We start from the raw sequence: 16,440 nt of genomic DNA on the forward strand, positions 1-16,440 counted from the left end.
GGTTTCAGCAGAGCGTCCATCTAAGGCAAATTAGGAAGAAAGGCCTGGCTATCTACTCCCAAAAATCAACCGATGAAAACTCTATGGATCATAGTGGTCTGATCCACAACCTATCATGCAGGTGGTGCAGGACTAGGCAGCACTTCTTTCTGTTGTTTATGGGGTCACCATGAGTCAGGGGGGTCACCATGAGTCGGGGGCCAACTCAATGGCAGCTAATAACAATAACAATATCCTTAGACTCATTTTTCAGACAGAACTGAGGGGTAATTTGTTTTACCCAAGTTCTTAAAGTTGGCTAGAAAACTAGATAGAGACCTTGGCCTCTGCCTTCTGTCCTAATGCAGTATCTACTGGACAACGTAACTTCTGGAAATGTTCACTGTTAATATCACGCTGTATTTCAACTCAGCCAGTTAAAGTGGGTTGCATTGTTGGACCCCATTGTGAGCAAGAAGTTAACTGTAATGCAGGTCAGGTCAAGTATGGATTCTTCATAAACTGGGAAATTCTCCACCACCGTTCTGAGAGCTCCTTAAGGACCGAAACGTGACTTATTCTTGGTGTGTTCACTCTATGTCAGTCCCAGAATTAAGTGACTAACACAAATTATCTAGCTTGACCCTCATCTCTGAGGTATACAATGGACACCCCCATTTTACCAATAAAGAAAGCAAGGTCCAAGGAATTTAAATAACTTTCCCAAGGCCATCCAGCTGGTAAGGAGTAAAGTTAGAACTGAAACTCCTATCTACTTCCAGAGCTTGAGTCCCCAACAGTACCTGGCCACAGGAGGTCCATAATACATGTTTATAGACTTGAATGCCACACTCAGCCTCCATAAAAATATAACCTGCCATCATGCTGTTTACCTTGTAAACAAAAAGCAATCTTAAACTCCTACCACAACAACTGTTAACTAGCATAGAGCTCTGGACAGACTGTATGTAGCCCAGACTCATCAGAAAATCAACCCCATTGTTCTGCAAGCAGGGTTGCATTCTATCCTCAGGACTGAGGCATGGGGCTGTGCAGAAGGCCCCAGACTTGATCCCTACAGTTGTCTCCATTTTTACCTGCATGGCCAAGCAGAGTGTGTTGAGCATGATGAGGACAAACATCATGTATTCGAAAGGCGAGGAGTTCACCACGTACCAGAACTTGTACTGGTAGGGGTTTTTCGGGATGTATCTCCGCAAAGGACGAGCTTTCAAGGCATATTCAACGCACTGACGCTGCAACGGCAGAAAAGAGCAAAAATAGAGTTTTGCGCGTTTCTACGGAAAGAGAACACAGTTCACATCTTCTCTGAAAGAGCCGACTCAACACCTACTCAGAAGTGCCCATGGATGTTGGTGCAAACTGCTATGAGCAACCACCGTTCTTCCCACTGGCACTGCTCAGAGTCACTGGAGAGGGTCCCTCCTCCTTTACCCCATCTGATCCTCGTAGCCACCTTGGGGGTAAGCAGAACACCCATTTGGCCCCCATTTCACTGACTAAAAATTGAGGCCCAGAGCTTTTACCTGTCTTGCCTGAAATCCTTCAGTGAATATACAGAGAAGTAAGGACTTAAGCCAGGCCTTAGGATTTCCTTTCTCCTCAACTGGTGGATTACATCTCTAGCTCTCATGCCTATGCTGTTATCCAAGACAGGAAGCCCAATAATGAGAGACACAGAAATCCTCAAGAACCAGACGGGCTGGGATCACTGCCTGAGGCTGTCGGCCCACAACTTCCGCAGGATGAACCTACAGGGAGCACCTCTCAGGAGCTGGAACGAGTTAACCATAATTGTCTTATGATGCACTATGTGTCCATCCAGGAGATTTTGAGGCTAGGGTCCTTGTCATGCTCATCTTAGAATCCCCCAGATTCTGCCAGGAACAATAGCTGAACTGAATGCAGATGGGGATCTAGCCAGAGCACTCTCTTTCCCACCCACCCTGGGGGCTGAGGCTGGTCTATTCTTTTAGCAAGGTCAGAGGGTGTCTCCCGCTCAGAATCAAGGTCCTACTTGTTCCTAGATTCTAGGCCTGCTACCTACCCTCCTGCTTTGATTCTCAGTTCTGACTTCAGATGGGAATCTGGCCCTGCTCTGGCCTCGCATTCTGACTCCAGGAATCCCCTACTAGAGCCTGTTCTGGACGTCAACGCTTATACCTCTGGCCAGGCCTGCTGGCCTGGGCCTGAGTCTTGCCCTGACACTCTTTTTCCTTGAGTAGCCAAAGAGCTGGTCCAGTCCTTTCTCTGACTGTCACTGGTGGAATCTGAAGGGACACCTGGACAACTCAAAGTAATATCTTCCTATAAGCCAAGCAAGCACTGCCCTCACATCTCCCCGAGTGGGCACAAGTGCATCACAGGACAGACCGCCTCATCATACCATGGTCACTTCCCCTCAGGAGTCCTGGCAGGCAGATCATTCTTGCCCACTAAAGTCATTATCAGAACAAAGATAGAGAACCTGGCGGGCAGCTGGGGGGACTCCCAGAACAGAATCTAGATCTTACAGACTCTTTTTTTAGGGCTGAAATGAACCTCTGAAGAGAAACTCCTTAATGCCCTCAACTTAGAAATAAGGGAGCAAGCCCCAGATCCACCCAAAGTTATAGTGAAGGCCCAGGTAGAGCAGGACTAGAACTCAGGTCTCCTGACTCCCTCGTATTATCATGTAATCAGAGCCAAGCACCCCTACCTCTATCAGACTGGTAAAGACAAGATGGGTAAAGAGTGAAAGATACCACAGCTACCTTAGTCCCAAGTTCAAAGGGAGTGACTTTTCCTGTGCTGTTATAGGGTACTTCCCCCAATTCAGTGGTTCTTAATCAGGGGCAATTTTGCTCCCCAGGGGCATCTGGAAATGTCTGGAGTTGCTTTTGGTTGTCACAACTGGTGGGAATGCTGCCAGCATTTAGTAGGCAGAGACCAGGGATGCTGCTGAACAGCCTACGATGCACAGGATGCACAAGAGGAAACTATTCAGCCCAGAGTCTCAATCCTGCCAAGGCCGAGAAACCCTGCCCAAAGTGGATATAAAAGATTTTCTCCTAGTAGGGACTGTGGAAGTTTGGGCAGGTGCTTCCTTGCCCTTGGGCATACCACTCAGTAAGTTTCTAGGCTGTCACTGGTAGGTCATGACCACAAAAGGTGACCTAAGCCTTCTATGATTTTTCATCCACAGGTCTGGGAATAGATTTCATAATTACAAAGTCTAATATGTACCTAGAAACCTATCTCTCAGCAGTGATGACTCAAACTGACTCAGAATGTGCTCTGAACAGGCCCCAAGCACCAGGGACAGAGAGTAGGTGGGCACCCCTCTCTGTGCATGGGGAAAACAGCCAAAACAGAAGGTGCTGTTTTCTTGCTCAAGGGACAGAAGCCCAAACAGTGTGTGACTTTAACCTGATTTTTGTCCAGCTCACAGTTCTTATACTCTTTTTCTCCCTGCTCCTGAAACGTAACGATGACGAAACCCACAAAGATGTTCATCATGAAGAAAGCCACAATGATGATGTAGATGATGAAGAAGATGGAGATCTCCACGCGGTAGTTGTAGATCGGGCCGACGTTCTCACCGTTTGAGTCAATAGCTTTATACAGCAATCTGGAGAGCAAAGAAACCCAGTGAGCACCTGCCAACCCCACTCAGCCCAATGGCCCAGCCCTGCTGCCTTCCCAGGCATCGTCCTCTTCTGTACTCTTTCTGTGACCGATGACTGTCGAACTCCTTGCTGGGAGCCCACTCCGAGGCCCCTGGACACAAGCCAAGTCTCTGGGGCTTCCCCCTTAGCATCCCAGTTAGCCCGGCATCTAGAGGAGAGAGCACCTGGGGTGTGTTATTTGACTGTCTTGAGGGATGAAAACCAAAAGACTTCACAAATATCCAGTAGCATTCCTTTCTATTCACAGGTAGAAGAGAGGAAGAGCAGCTCATGTAAGACATTGGTAGAACTGAAAACTATGTACACGCGGGCAAAGACAACAAGCAATCAACCAGGTTATCTCCAAAGAACTAAGAGAGGTTCTCCAAACTGAAATATGCACTGAAGTTAAATATATGTACAGCAGAACTCTTAACAGGAGGCGGAAATTATTGTAACACCCCAAATTTCATTCTGATGTAAACTCAACACTTCTGGGGCCTCCACCCCACGGGTGGCACTGTGCTAGGCACTCTCATGTCCTCTCACTTAATCCTCACGTTCATCTGGGAAGGCAGGCATTACTATAATCCTCATGTTATGGAAGTTAAGAGAGGGAACTAAGTGTGCAGGGTCACACGTCCTCAGTGGCAGTCAGGAGATGAGCCAAGTTCTTCTGAATCCCAAGTCCCAGGCTTGTTCCGTTAGCCCTCAGCTGCCACCCTGATTTGCTAAAACACAGTGTTCAAAACCTGAGGCTGCAGCCAGTGCCTCTACAGAATGAAGGGTCTAACTCTATGCATCTCTTCTTGCTAGGACCAATTCCCTAATGAACAAGCCCCCGCTTTACTCCACTGGAACACCTGCAAATAGCCCTGACTCTCACATGCATCCAGAGAGCTCTGCCAGCCTGAGAGGCCCTGATGTATATACACGTTCTGACGGCAGGAGCTGGGGGTGTCTGGGAGACTTAGAGGGCAGAGGGTAACATAAGAGTATGAGAGATGCTCCCTTGTGTATTCTACCTTCCCCTTCTTTCCACTTTTCTTCCTTTACCCATCAAATTCCCAGCCACTTTATGCTATCTATGATATACCACAACCTCCTGTCTGGTAGGACCACTTGATACCCTGACTAGATTTGGACTCTTTAATGGAGGAACCATGTCTATATAACTGTTTCTTTCACACAACATTCCTCACAGAACTTCACAACATAGCATGGAGCAGATATCAAGAGCATGTTTTATGGATGAGTGAATGAGTATGTCAGTGAAAGAAATGGCACAATGGCAAGAGTCCATGTCTACCATATACTACTACTCAGTAAGGACCTGCTGACTGAAGGAATGAATGGATGAATGAATGGTTTGGAATGCTATCAAGACCTTCTTTAGGAACAGTGGGATGGCAGCTTTACAGACATAAGAGTTCCTGTGGCAAATGGGGATTCCCCATTCCATCCAGAGAAGCTCCTGAGGAGCTAACTGAGAGGCCTGGGACCTATACCATTGCTGTTTCACAAATCCAAAGAGTCCTATTAGTTGATCACAAAGGTTAGTCATTTACCTAATCGTAAGAGGAGTCCTATGGGCCAAGAAGGAGCCCTGTGGTACAGTGGTTAAGCACCCAGCTGCTAACCAAAAGGTCGGTGGTTTGAACTCACCAGCTGCTCTGTGGGAAAAAATGTGGCAGTCCGCTTCTGTAAAGACTGCAGGATTGGAAGCCCTACGAGGCAGTTCTCTACTCCATCCTACAGGGTGGCTAAAGTCTGAATCAATTCAATGGCAATGGGTTTGGTTTTTGGTTTATGGGCTAAGAAGTGATTGATAAGCAGCTTAAAATTTAAAAAATCACAGGGAAAGCCTGTGATTGTGGAGAGCAGCAGAAATGGGACCCATTCCAGAAGAGATGGCTCAGCCCAGAGCCACCCAAGAAGCAAGGAGGGCAGAGAAGCAGAGAGGACCCTACCCTGAATGTAAGACTACATTCTCTATACTTACGCAGGCCAGCCCTCAAATGTGGAGACTGTGAAAAGTGCCATCATAGCAGATAGGACGTTGTCAAAATTGAAATCACTGTTCTGCCAGATCCTCTCACGCACCACAGGGTTATCGACCTCCCCATCCTTGTAGAGAATGAAAAGCCCCCTAGAGAGGAAAAAGAAGTGTGGTTCGTTCTGGCTTCACATGTGGAAAGTGAACACAGCAGTACGTCAGTCACATCTGCCCTATCTCCAGCTCGAGGCCCCACCACACTCAGCCACCACACTCAGCCTGCCAGTCAGGCCCCAGACCCAAGCTTCACACAGTCTGAATTTCTTTTTTCTCTCCCTGCATTTAATCTGCTCTAGTTTTTTTTTTTTTTTGGAGTTCAACTAACCATCCAGTCACTACTAGTATAAAGGTGTATTCTCCAGAGCAACAAGGTAGACACCCAGTGTATGTCTGTTAGCAAGTGAAAACTGCTGAGGAGAAATAGTACTCATACACAATGGCGTAAAAGTGCACTCCAAAGAGTGAAAAGCTTCAGCAGTGGAGAATTCCATAAGCTCTGGGGAATGAGTCCAGGTATACTCTTATCTGCATTTTAGTTCTAATCAAAGTCTTCCTCTTCAAACTAACAGTATTTCTGATTTTCTTTTCCAAGAAAATTCCATACTTTCTGGCACACAACATTCCTCACAGAATTTCACGTGTGGAAGAAACCCAAGAGATAAAGTCCAATATCTTTATTTTATAGAAGAGGAAGCAGAGGTTGGAGAGGGGAAGGAGAGTCTCTCCGCACTGCTTAGGCACCGCTTGACTCCAGGGGGCGCCATTCCCCCCCACCGCCTGTGGGAATGGTGCCTCTGGAGTTGCACAGCCCACAGTCAGCTTTGCAACTGGTGTTCCTTGCACCACACCTCACGCTTACAAAGAACCCTGGAACCAACACAGTGATGCAAGCAGCTGAACCTGTCAGTTACATCTTTAGAGGACAAGGAAAGTGTGCTTCCATACAGTTTCAAAACCTGAAGTGATGGTTTCCACCTCTGCCTTAATATTCTTCTGGACATCTGTTAACAAGAAGTGTGGATATTTACCACCTTTCTTCTCCTCTGCCCATTCTTGTGAGTGGAAATATGGCCAAAATGTGGTTGGCAGGAGCAAGACAAGAGGAAGCCTAGACAATCTGCCAGAAGAAGGTAGCCAGCTCCTGAACAAATGAGAGTCAAGCTTCAAGTCTGATTTGTGAAGACATCCTCCCCATGGCTACAGGCGGAGCTTGTTGGGGCATTTAATAATTATTACATCCGTTTTTCTCTCCTCTAGTTTACATGTTCCATTGTTGTTGTTGTTAGGCGCCGTTGAGTCGGTTCCAACTCACGGTGACCCTATGAACAACAGAACAAAACACTGCCCAGTCCTTCGCCATCCTTACAATCATTGTTATACTTGAGCCCATTGTTGCAGCCACTGTGTCAATCCACCTTGCTGAAGGTCTTCCTCTTTTCCGCTCACCCTGTACTTTGCCAAGCATGATATCCTTCTCCAGAGACTGATCCCTCCTGACAACATGTCCAAAGTATGTAAGATGCAGTCTTGCCATCCTTGCTCCTAAGGAGCATTCTGGTTGTACTTCCTCCAAGACAGATTTGTTCGTTCTTCTGGCAGTCCATGGTATATTCAATATTCTTCACCAACACCACAATTCAAAGGCATCAATTCTTCTTCGGTCTTCCTTATTCATTGTCCAGCTTTCACGTGCATATGATGCGATTGAAAATACCATGGCTTGGGTCAGGCACACCTTAGTCTTCAAGGTGACATCTTTGCTCTTCAACACTTTAAAGAGGTCCTTTGCAGCAGATCTACCCAATGCAATGCATCTTTTGATTTCTTGACTGCTGCTTCCATGGCTGTTGATTGTGGATCCAAGTAAAACGAAATCCTTGATGACTTCGATTTTTTCTCCATTTATCATGATGTTGCTCATGGGTCCAGGTGTGAGGATTTTTGTTTTCTTTATGTTGAGGTGCAATCCATACTGAAGGCTGTGGTCTTTGATCTTCATTAGTAAGTGCTTCAAGTCCTCTTCACTTTCAGCACGCAAGGTTGTGTCATCTGCATAACGCAGGTTGTTAATGAGTCTTCTCCAATCCTGATGCGTTCTTCTTCATATAGTCCAGCTTCTTGGATTATTTCCTCAGCATACAGATTGAATAGGTATGGTGAAAGAATACAACCATGGCGCACACCCTTCCTGACTTTAAACCATGCAGTATCCCCTTCTTTCAGGATACAGGTTCCGTACTGAACATCAAAAGTCATGAACTGAGTATATAAGCCTCTTTTCTTTCATGACAAAAACTTCTGAAAATCTAGCACAAGCAAATCTTTGAAGTTTTCTATTTGTTTTTCCAAATTTCCCATTCTCACTTCCAGGGCACTCACCTGCATTCTTCAGGGTTACTTTTGGCTTCATCTGTGCAGCGATAGAACTTTCCCTGGATACGAAACAGACAGATAAATGCTCAATAGGTTTCTCCCTAAAGAAATTAGCTGCAGAGTTTAAGCTTGAAGGCACTGCCCTCTACCTTGAACAACTGGACCCCAATACAGGCAAACATGAACTGGAGAAGGGTGGTGACGATCATGATGTTGCCGATTGTCCGGATGGCCACAAAGACACACTGGACAACATGCTGGGGAGAGAAGAGCAAGGGTGGCAGGGAGGAGCATAACTTTCCTTTGTTATTTTACTCATAGGTGAGGGAAGGTTCATGAACACCTCCAAGAGTGTCTATGTTTATGGTCATTTTTATATGACTTTCCAACTTTTCGGCCCGTTTTGCTTTGCTTTTCAGGGAGTTACCTATGGGAAGTGTATGTGGGGCCCTCCTTGGTTTCCAAAGACATGCTACATGTGCAGTACTGTCCGGCACATGGGCCGAAAAGCTGCTCTCCACCCCAAAGAAGACTTAGGAAAATCCTCTGGCCTTTTATACCACGTGCATGAGAATAAATTCAAAGACTAAAATAAAGGCAAAGAAATATTAATAAGGAAAAAATAAACAGTAATTAGATAAAGAAAAAGATTAACAGTAATTAGATAAAGCAAAAAAATTAATTACTAAAAATAAAGAAAATAAACAATAATTTTAAAAATGTTCTCTGTACAGAGGTTAGTCGGTTAGAAATTTCCTTTTCACATGTATAACCCACAGAGCCTCAGCTCAGCTCTGGCCCAGAAAATCTACTAATTACAGCTAGCCCTGATCCAAGAAAGCCCAGGAGAGGGTCAAAACCTTAAGTCCTTTTGCTCTGTTGATTGCCCTGAGGGGCCTGAGGACCCTTAGGACCCTCAGAATCTTCACAACGGAGATAGCGCTGGATCTAAGGAAAAGAAGAGACAAGGGAGAAAGCACAATGAGTGATGACTGGATAAAATACTTTGAGATTAATTATTCCACTTGATCTTCACATTGATACCACTACAGAACTTGTGTGAGATCTCTGTGGACTGAACTACCCTCTGTCTGTGACTTACATACCATTACCAATCTTCTCCTTCTCCCCAACACACAGTGCCGTCTAAGCCAAGCCCATGGACCCTCACAGATGACAACTTAGTGCAGCTAACCTTGGCAGAGACCAATTTATGAATTGTCTTTGTTCTTTTTACTCAATGTAAACACTAGGCAGTACTTGGCTTTTAGGCTTTAGGCTGCCACAGTGCTTTAGCGTTGGGCTTCTCTGGCCATCGAGGAGTTCACAATCTGGTAGAAGAGACAGGCATTTGTGATCCAGTGTGGTATGTATGATGGTAGGGGTAAGTGAATGCAGAGTGCTCTCCTAGGGGAGCACAACCTTGGGGGGGTGGCCTGGGAAGGCCTCTAGGGAGGATAACGCTCAGGTGAGTCTCAAAGGCAGAGGAAGAGTTAGCTAAGACAAAGGAGAAAGGTCCCAGGCCAAGGGAGCAGCATGTACAAAGGGCCTCAATGAGAGCAAATACAGCTCATGTGCAGCACCACTAATGGCTCAGGGTGGCCGGAGCACATGATCAGAGCAAGTGGGCAAGGGCTGCAGTTCCAGAGGGCAGGTGCAGCCTGGGAGTTTATGGGAGCTGGAAAGATACTAGTGAAAAGATACTTCCAAGCTATGACTGCATGACTCCCTACGCCTGGGTAGGAGTGGGAGTGAGGAAAACTAAAATAGGGGGTTGTTTCAGGCAGGGGTTCTCATCTTCTGAGGGGGAAAGACCCTCTCCATTTACCTTTAACTTAGAGGTTGCACGCATGCGTGCTTGCATGCATATGGGGATACTGATGTCAGCACCTGAGCAGGAAAGCAAGGCCACACGTGGATGCTCCCACTGGTGCCTCTACCCCAGAAACGCGGGTATGGCAGGCAGACAGTGGTCAGCCCTGGCTATTCCCCACCAAAAATCCCTAAATGCCATGAAAAGGAGCTGAGGCCCTGACTTGCAGCCTTGGTCCCTTCCTAGCTTAAATATTGTAAAGTCCTAAGGAAAAAGGTCATCGTAAATGCTGCATCCTGGAGATGAAGGAAAGTTTTCAATGTCTAAGCTAAAAGGGCCCTGAGAGCCCCCTGGTCCCAGCCCCTCCTTAGAGATGGGGAACCAAGGTCCTAAGAGTAAGGGATGCCCTAAAGGTCCTGCAGCCAGTCCTGAAGGAAGTGGGACTAGGACCTGGCTTTCCTTCCTTCTAGTCAAGAACTCTTTCATCCTCTGATAACAAATTTCATAGATAGTAATAAACATAACCTAGCATGAGCACATGCATGCACGCACACACACATACATACACACACACATAAAAGAAAGAAAAAGAAACACAAGAAAATATGAACTGTCCAAATGCTTTCTGGCACGAGAGCAATTTAAGCAGCCCCTGGATAACTAAATGCGGTCATCAAAACGATGCCCAGACTTTAAGAATTATGTTGAAATTTCTACATAAACCATCTGACCCAACAGTCCTAGGTATAGGCATGTGCATGCACACACACACACACACACACACAATTACTTACTGAATCCCAAATGACACCAGAGACACCCCAACAACCAGCATATCCAGCAAATTGAAGTAGTTCCTGCAGAAAGCCCCTTTGTGGAGGAAAGCTCCAAAAGTCGTCATCTAAAAGCAGAATCATGGGTAATTTACTGTTTTTTCCCTCCAGAAGAAAAGAAACCAGAGTTCTTTACAAAACCTTAAGGAAAGTATGACTTTATTAACAAGTGTGTGTTAGGAAGCCAGAAATGTAAACCAACAGGGCTGAGCTGCAGAATAATTTGTTCAAACAAAAACGGAAAAACAGCAGCTTATTTCAGATACATTTTTAAAGAAGAGACCAATTTAGGGTTTATTACAGTGACGGCAGATTTCAAATATGAATGCATTATTGGCATGTCCAAAGAGCCCTGTCTCAGGAGAGAATGCCCATGAGAATATTTGTTAGAATGTAATTGTTACCCAGATAACGCAGCTTCCCCTGCAAAATGCTGGCTCCTGTCCTCTTTGAGACCCTTGTAGAGCCTACATTGATCCAATTCAGCCTTCCCAGTGGGGGCTAGAAAGAGCACTGGAGTCTGGAGTGCTCACTGGTTCTATTTATACAGACACATATGTCATCTTCCCCACACAGATGCCTTGTTGCATATCCAGTCCTTAGCGACAGACCCCTTTTAAAGAGCACCTCCAGCCTAGTCACTGCTGGAGTGCAAGGTGTGACTTGGAAGCCATCACATGGAGTCTCACCTAAGTCAGTCTCTTGCTTTCCAGTGGCATGCCAAGTAGGTAACTAGAGCAATGGGATGGGTGCTCCAGTGAGGTTTCTACTGGCTACAAAAGAAGAGCTTAGTGAGGAATTTCCCCAGAATAAAAACAGCAAAATATCCAGAGTTCACTGTTTATAAAAAAAAAAGGGGGGGGGGGATGGAGAGGTTCAGGTAAGTATAGGAGAGGAGAGGCCAAGATGAGAAATAATTACACTGAACCACAGAAAACTGCCAATATTCAATCCTTTTTGATCTACATGAATGGCTGTTTGTATGATTTAACCAAATAACCAAATAGCTCTTGGAATCCTCCCCAGGTCACCAGGAACCACCATTTCAGATGTTAGATGTTTCTTGTTGAATCTCCATTTTCCGAATCCTTCTTGTTCTAGCTTATTTTCCACTCTCTGAAAATACCTTTCAAATGGAGAATGGCTCACAATAATTAAGTCACTGAAGCAAATATACCAAAATTAAAAAGCAACTCTTTTTTTTTTTTTTAATAGCCCTGTGTCTCAACTGCTCCAAAGCTTAACTACATTCACTTAGCAACTGACTGTGGAAAGTAAAATAAAACCCCCAGAAGGCAGGCTAACTAAGTAGAGTACTTATCCATTCAGTCTGTAGAGAAGGAGGCAAGTTACAAAAAAAGCAGCAGCTGGTCTGAGGAACCAGCAAAGGCTGGGTGTGGGAGCACACCTGGCCCTTGGCATTCTACAACTGTTCCCCTTACTGAGACCACTGTTAGAATGTGGTCACCAGCCCAGGGTGCCATTCTCGCTTGGGGAGAACTGTCATCCACATTCACCGGGTTAAAGGCAAAAAAAATGAACTTGAAATTTCAGAAGACTTTTAAACAAAGGTTTATACAGAGGTTGGCTGGTTGGTTGGTTTGATACTAATGTTTTCATTACCAAGAACAAAAAAAAAAAGAGAAAAGAAATAAATGCCCAATTCCCTGGTAATGTTAAACGAGGTTTCATTTTATAGATGATTTTGTAAAGAACCCAAGTTCCACAGTGGTCTAACATAAAACACACTTTTTCCCGAGATGCACACACACAAAAACCAAAGTGGTTTAAAGAAAATCATGGTGAGAAGTGTAAATTCTGCAGCTCATGTCTCTGCTAGGAGCTGCGATTGCTCTCACAGGCCATGTTCTCACAGGACTGCAAAGGCTCATGCCTCATGGTGCTCAGCAAGTCTCAGGAGGGTCCAAGTCCTCAGCTCTTGTTTCCAGACCGCTAAGCACGTAGGAAATGAGCTCCCCTGTAGAGGAGCCTTCACAATCAGGACACACACTACATGCAGCAAATGGCAACTGTCAGCTCATGCATGGGCAGTACATTTAGGTCTCCCTGTTCAGAAGTTGGAAACCCTGGTGGCGTAGTGGTTAAGAGCTCAGGCTGCTAACCAAAAGGTTGGCAGTTCAAATCCACCAGGTGCACCGTGGAAACCCTATGGGGCAGTTCTACTACGAGTCAGAATTGACTTGGCGGCAATGGGTATTTTTTGGGTACAAAAGTTACTCTTTTTCAGAGGTGCATCAAGGTGGGGGTTACCCAGTGCCCAGTGCCATCGAGTCCATTCCGACTTATAGCGACCCTATAGGACAGAGTAGAACTGCCCCCCAGAGTTTCCAAGGAGCACCTGGCGGATTCGAACTGCCGACCATTTGGTTAGCAGCTGTAGCGCTTAACCACTACGCCACCAGGGTTTCCAAGGTGGGAGTTAGGGGGTGGCATTTGATCCTCAAGTGCAAGTCCAAGGGGGCTCCAGACAAGGCCCCCTGGCTAATCACCCCCCTCAACAAGGAGGTGGCAAATTTAGAGACTCCCCTGGGCGCTCATTACTCTAGCTACACCTCTACTGTTTCTGTTGTGTAAATGTAAGCCCATCCATCAAAAAAAGATATCAAATATCTTAACACAAAGACTCAAGTTATCTTGTAAATCCTGTTGCAAGAAAACAGCGTGTCACTATTTTAGACCACTGAAAACAGAATTCAGGCAGAGAAAAGGAGAAAAGGTATAGCTCCCTTCACAGGGTGAATGCCTTGCCTCTGGCAGACTGACACAAGGAAGGGTGGGCAGAAGTTCACACATAGTGATGTATCAATTACCCACTGACAAATGTCAAAGGATACATATATATACATATATACATTTTTTAAAAGGAGCAAAATATAATTGCCAATCAGTTTCATGAAGCAAAATCAGCTCCTACATGCATTCAAAAGTTAAAAAGAAACAGCAAAAATTAGCTGGAATAGTTACAGAAAAAAATCCTTTGGTTAAGGAAAAGTTTATCTTAATCACAGGAGACATAAAAAAATAAAAAGTCAAAAGCACTTCAAGCTTCGTTCCTGTGTATCACACACAGGAAGAGTCCCTTAGACACACTGCTGTGTAGCCTGTTACCTTCAAAATGATCTCAAATGCAAAAGTACCAGTGAAGACATAATCTGCATAACCTAGCATCTGGAAGGTAAACAAAGAATTGCAACTATTACTACTAGAGCTGCTTTAGAAAACGTGAGGATCAAAGAAAAATCCATTACCTTCAACAGGATTTCAACAGTAAAGATGGCTGTGAAAGCATAGTCAAAGTAACCCAGTATCTGCAAGGCACAACATGTGGAAATGAGAAAAAGGCATCTGGATAAGCCTTGACAGCTACAGGCACATGCACAGACCCCCACGAGCAGTCAGAGACCCGTTCGCCCAGGAAAACCCTGCCACCCTGGAGTTAAGTGCAGAGATGCTTATAAATGCCCCACGCTGATCCAACCATAGCTCCTCTTTTTGACCAAAAAAGAACATTTTGGAATCCCTACCTCCTTTAGCCACCCACACTCACTTCCCAGGCTCATGTCTTGGACAGACAGAGGCTCATTTCTGAAAGTACTTTATTAATAATCTTTTCTCCTCAGAACACTATATCTACAAATTCCTTGTGGCACCACATAAATGAGAGACTAAAACATATTTTGGGTTTGTAACTGCATCTTTGGCTGAATGAAGTACGCTGCCTTCCAGATGAGATTCAGATTGGTGGAGAGATGTAAATAAAGATGCTAGTGGCATCAAGCTGAGCCAGAAGTTTCCACGTGTCCCCTCAGTTCCATGTAATTGAGGAGTAAATGCTCTCCCCCCACCCATGTGCTGGGCTGGCTAGGTCTGCAAGGCAAAGCTGTACTTACCACCTTCCTTCTGCTCGTTGCTCTGCCATCTAACACAGCTCTTCCCAGACACAGGTTTTTACCTCACTGGGCCCACTTGGAGAGCAGGCTGACATGGCATTTGAATAATCAGTCCAGGCTACTCTCAGAGCATTTCTGAAGATACTATCTACTATCCCACCAACTGAGGCCTGTTAACCCTTCTAGGGTCCCTGATCCTCCTCAGAGCCATGAGGAGCAGCAAGTGGGCCAGCAGCCAGAAGTCTGACCGCTCACATAAGGCTGCTATCAGGGAACTGCTGAGCACAACATTGTCAACCACAAAAATGGTAGCCAAGGCTCTGTCAATTAGAGAAACCATCTTAGCTGCTTATCTTCATGACAAGTATGCTCCATGGTTTCTTGCTCTAAGGTTCTGAGACAGCTGAAGAGATCAAAGCAAGAAGGAACCACGGAGACCACCCAAGCCAACTCCTTTCATTGAACAGATGTAAGCTGTGGGGACAAGGCAGGGGGGCACCTGCTCACGCAGCACAGCCAGTTATAGGCATTGCTGAGTGAGGAGCTACGACTCCCAAATGCCACTCTAGAACCACAGGGCCCCCTGTTTTAAGTATGTGATCCGCCTCAGGGTAGTCCTTTACTGCTTCTTTTACAGTAAGGTAAGGACCTCTGCTTCAAAGCCCAGCTTTCCTCAAAGGAAGTTCTCTTCAGAGGGTATTCATTTTCCCAAAGGTTTCTGCTTTTGGGTTTATAAGTTTTGTTTGAGCACTTCTGGGTATTTGTGTTCCTGGCCAGGCAATGGAAGGTATTTTCCAGTACACGGTCAGGATCCTGCCATTTCCTCCTATTCCCTCCTGGGTCACAGCAAGGCTATCACTGTTAAAGCACTTGGGCAGCCGAGAAAAACACTACTACCTACAAGTCAACAACCTGATGTCTGGGAGTCATGGTTCTTAGATTTAAGTAGTTCTTCCCCCTCAGTTTCATTCTCTTTTACACTAAGAATGCACCAACGTTAAAAAAAAAAAACCCAACAGTACCGTGCTTTAAAAACAATACGTGTACACACATGTGCATCTATTCAAAAGGAACAACAACATTCTTGGGGAAAAGTAGCAGGGATATCAACTCACTAAGAAGTTACTATAATAGAAATATTAAGACCACAAGGTCCCAATGTAAATTAACTCCTTGTCAATGTGTGGTCTACATTAGCTCCTGACCCAGGCTGTCACTTAAGGATATCTTTCCCCTAACAGTTTTTCCCCTTTGTGTCTCATTTTCAGGATGCGACTCCAGGACGCAGAGCTCTCCATTCCATCTGAATGTTCAGAGATGGCCTCTGGAGCCTCTATCAAAAGTCCTAATCTGTGAAGTACAGTCTAAGGCTCAGGGGCCTTCATCTTCATATCTATACTAACAAGCCACCTCAGGGGGAAGTTCTTTTAATCTTCTTTATGTCAGAGTGCGTGTTTTCTCAGTCAGATAGATTAGATTTGCCAGGCTTCCAAATCAAGAGCGCTAGAAACACAGACACGAGGCTTCGATCTCAAGACAGAAATCCTGGGGGCTCTGGTCTAATCGTTTGTTTTAACCCTCAAATCTCTAAACATCTGATTATGGAGGTTTTCTCCATAACAACCTGAAGTTGCACTATAATATCTAGCCCAGAGAGTCAACAGGCCTTCTGAAGCTGTCTCTCCTTTGGATTTCTCTCAGTACTTTATCGCTCAACTACTAAGACGGGACTGCTTAAGCAAGAACTAATGTGCATACAAGTTTCTTTCCAACATGGATGCAGTAAAAGGGCACTATTCCTAAATTA

The 16,440-nt window shown here is 45.3% G+C and overlaps 1 protein-coding gene across 1 annotated transcript in view; it reads right to left on the reverse strand.

Moving 5' to 3' along the window:
* The window catches only part of LOC135228542 (voltage-dependent L-type calcium channel subunit alpha-1D-like), a 40,404-nt gene that overhangs the window by 10,741 nt on the left and 13,223 nt on the right, over nt 1–16,440 (reverse strand). Inside the window, exons 6-12 of the mRNA XM_064275183.1 lie at nt 13,992–14,051; nt 8,226–8,333; nt 8,083–8,135; nt 5,650–5,796; nt 5,313–5,320; nt 3,409–3,650; nt 1,077–1,235 (exon numbers count right to left, since the gene is read on the reverse strand). Coding sequence (XP_064131253.1) covers nt 1,077–1,235; nt 3,409–3,650; nt 5,313–5,320; nt 5,650–5,796; nt 8,083–8,135; nt 8,226–8,333; nt 13,992–14,051 — 777 coding nt within the window. The remainder of the gene's footprint in view (nt 1–1,076; nt 1,236–3,408; nt 3,651–5,312; nt 5,321–5,649; nt 5,797–8,082; nt 8,136–8,225; nt 8,334–13,991; nt 14,052–16,440) is intronic.

Source organism: Loxodonta africana, chromosome 22 (assembly GCF_030014295.1).
Source record: "Loxodonta africana isolate mLoxAfr1 chromosome 22, mLoxAfr1.hap2, whole genome shotgun sequence".
NCBI lineage: Eukaryota > Metazoa > Chordata > Mammalia > Proboscidea > Elephantidae > Loxodonta > Loxodonta africana.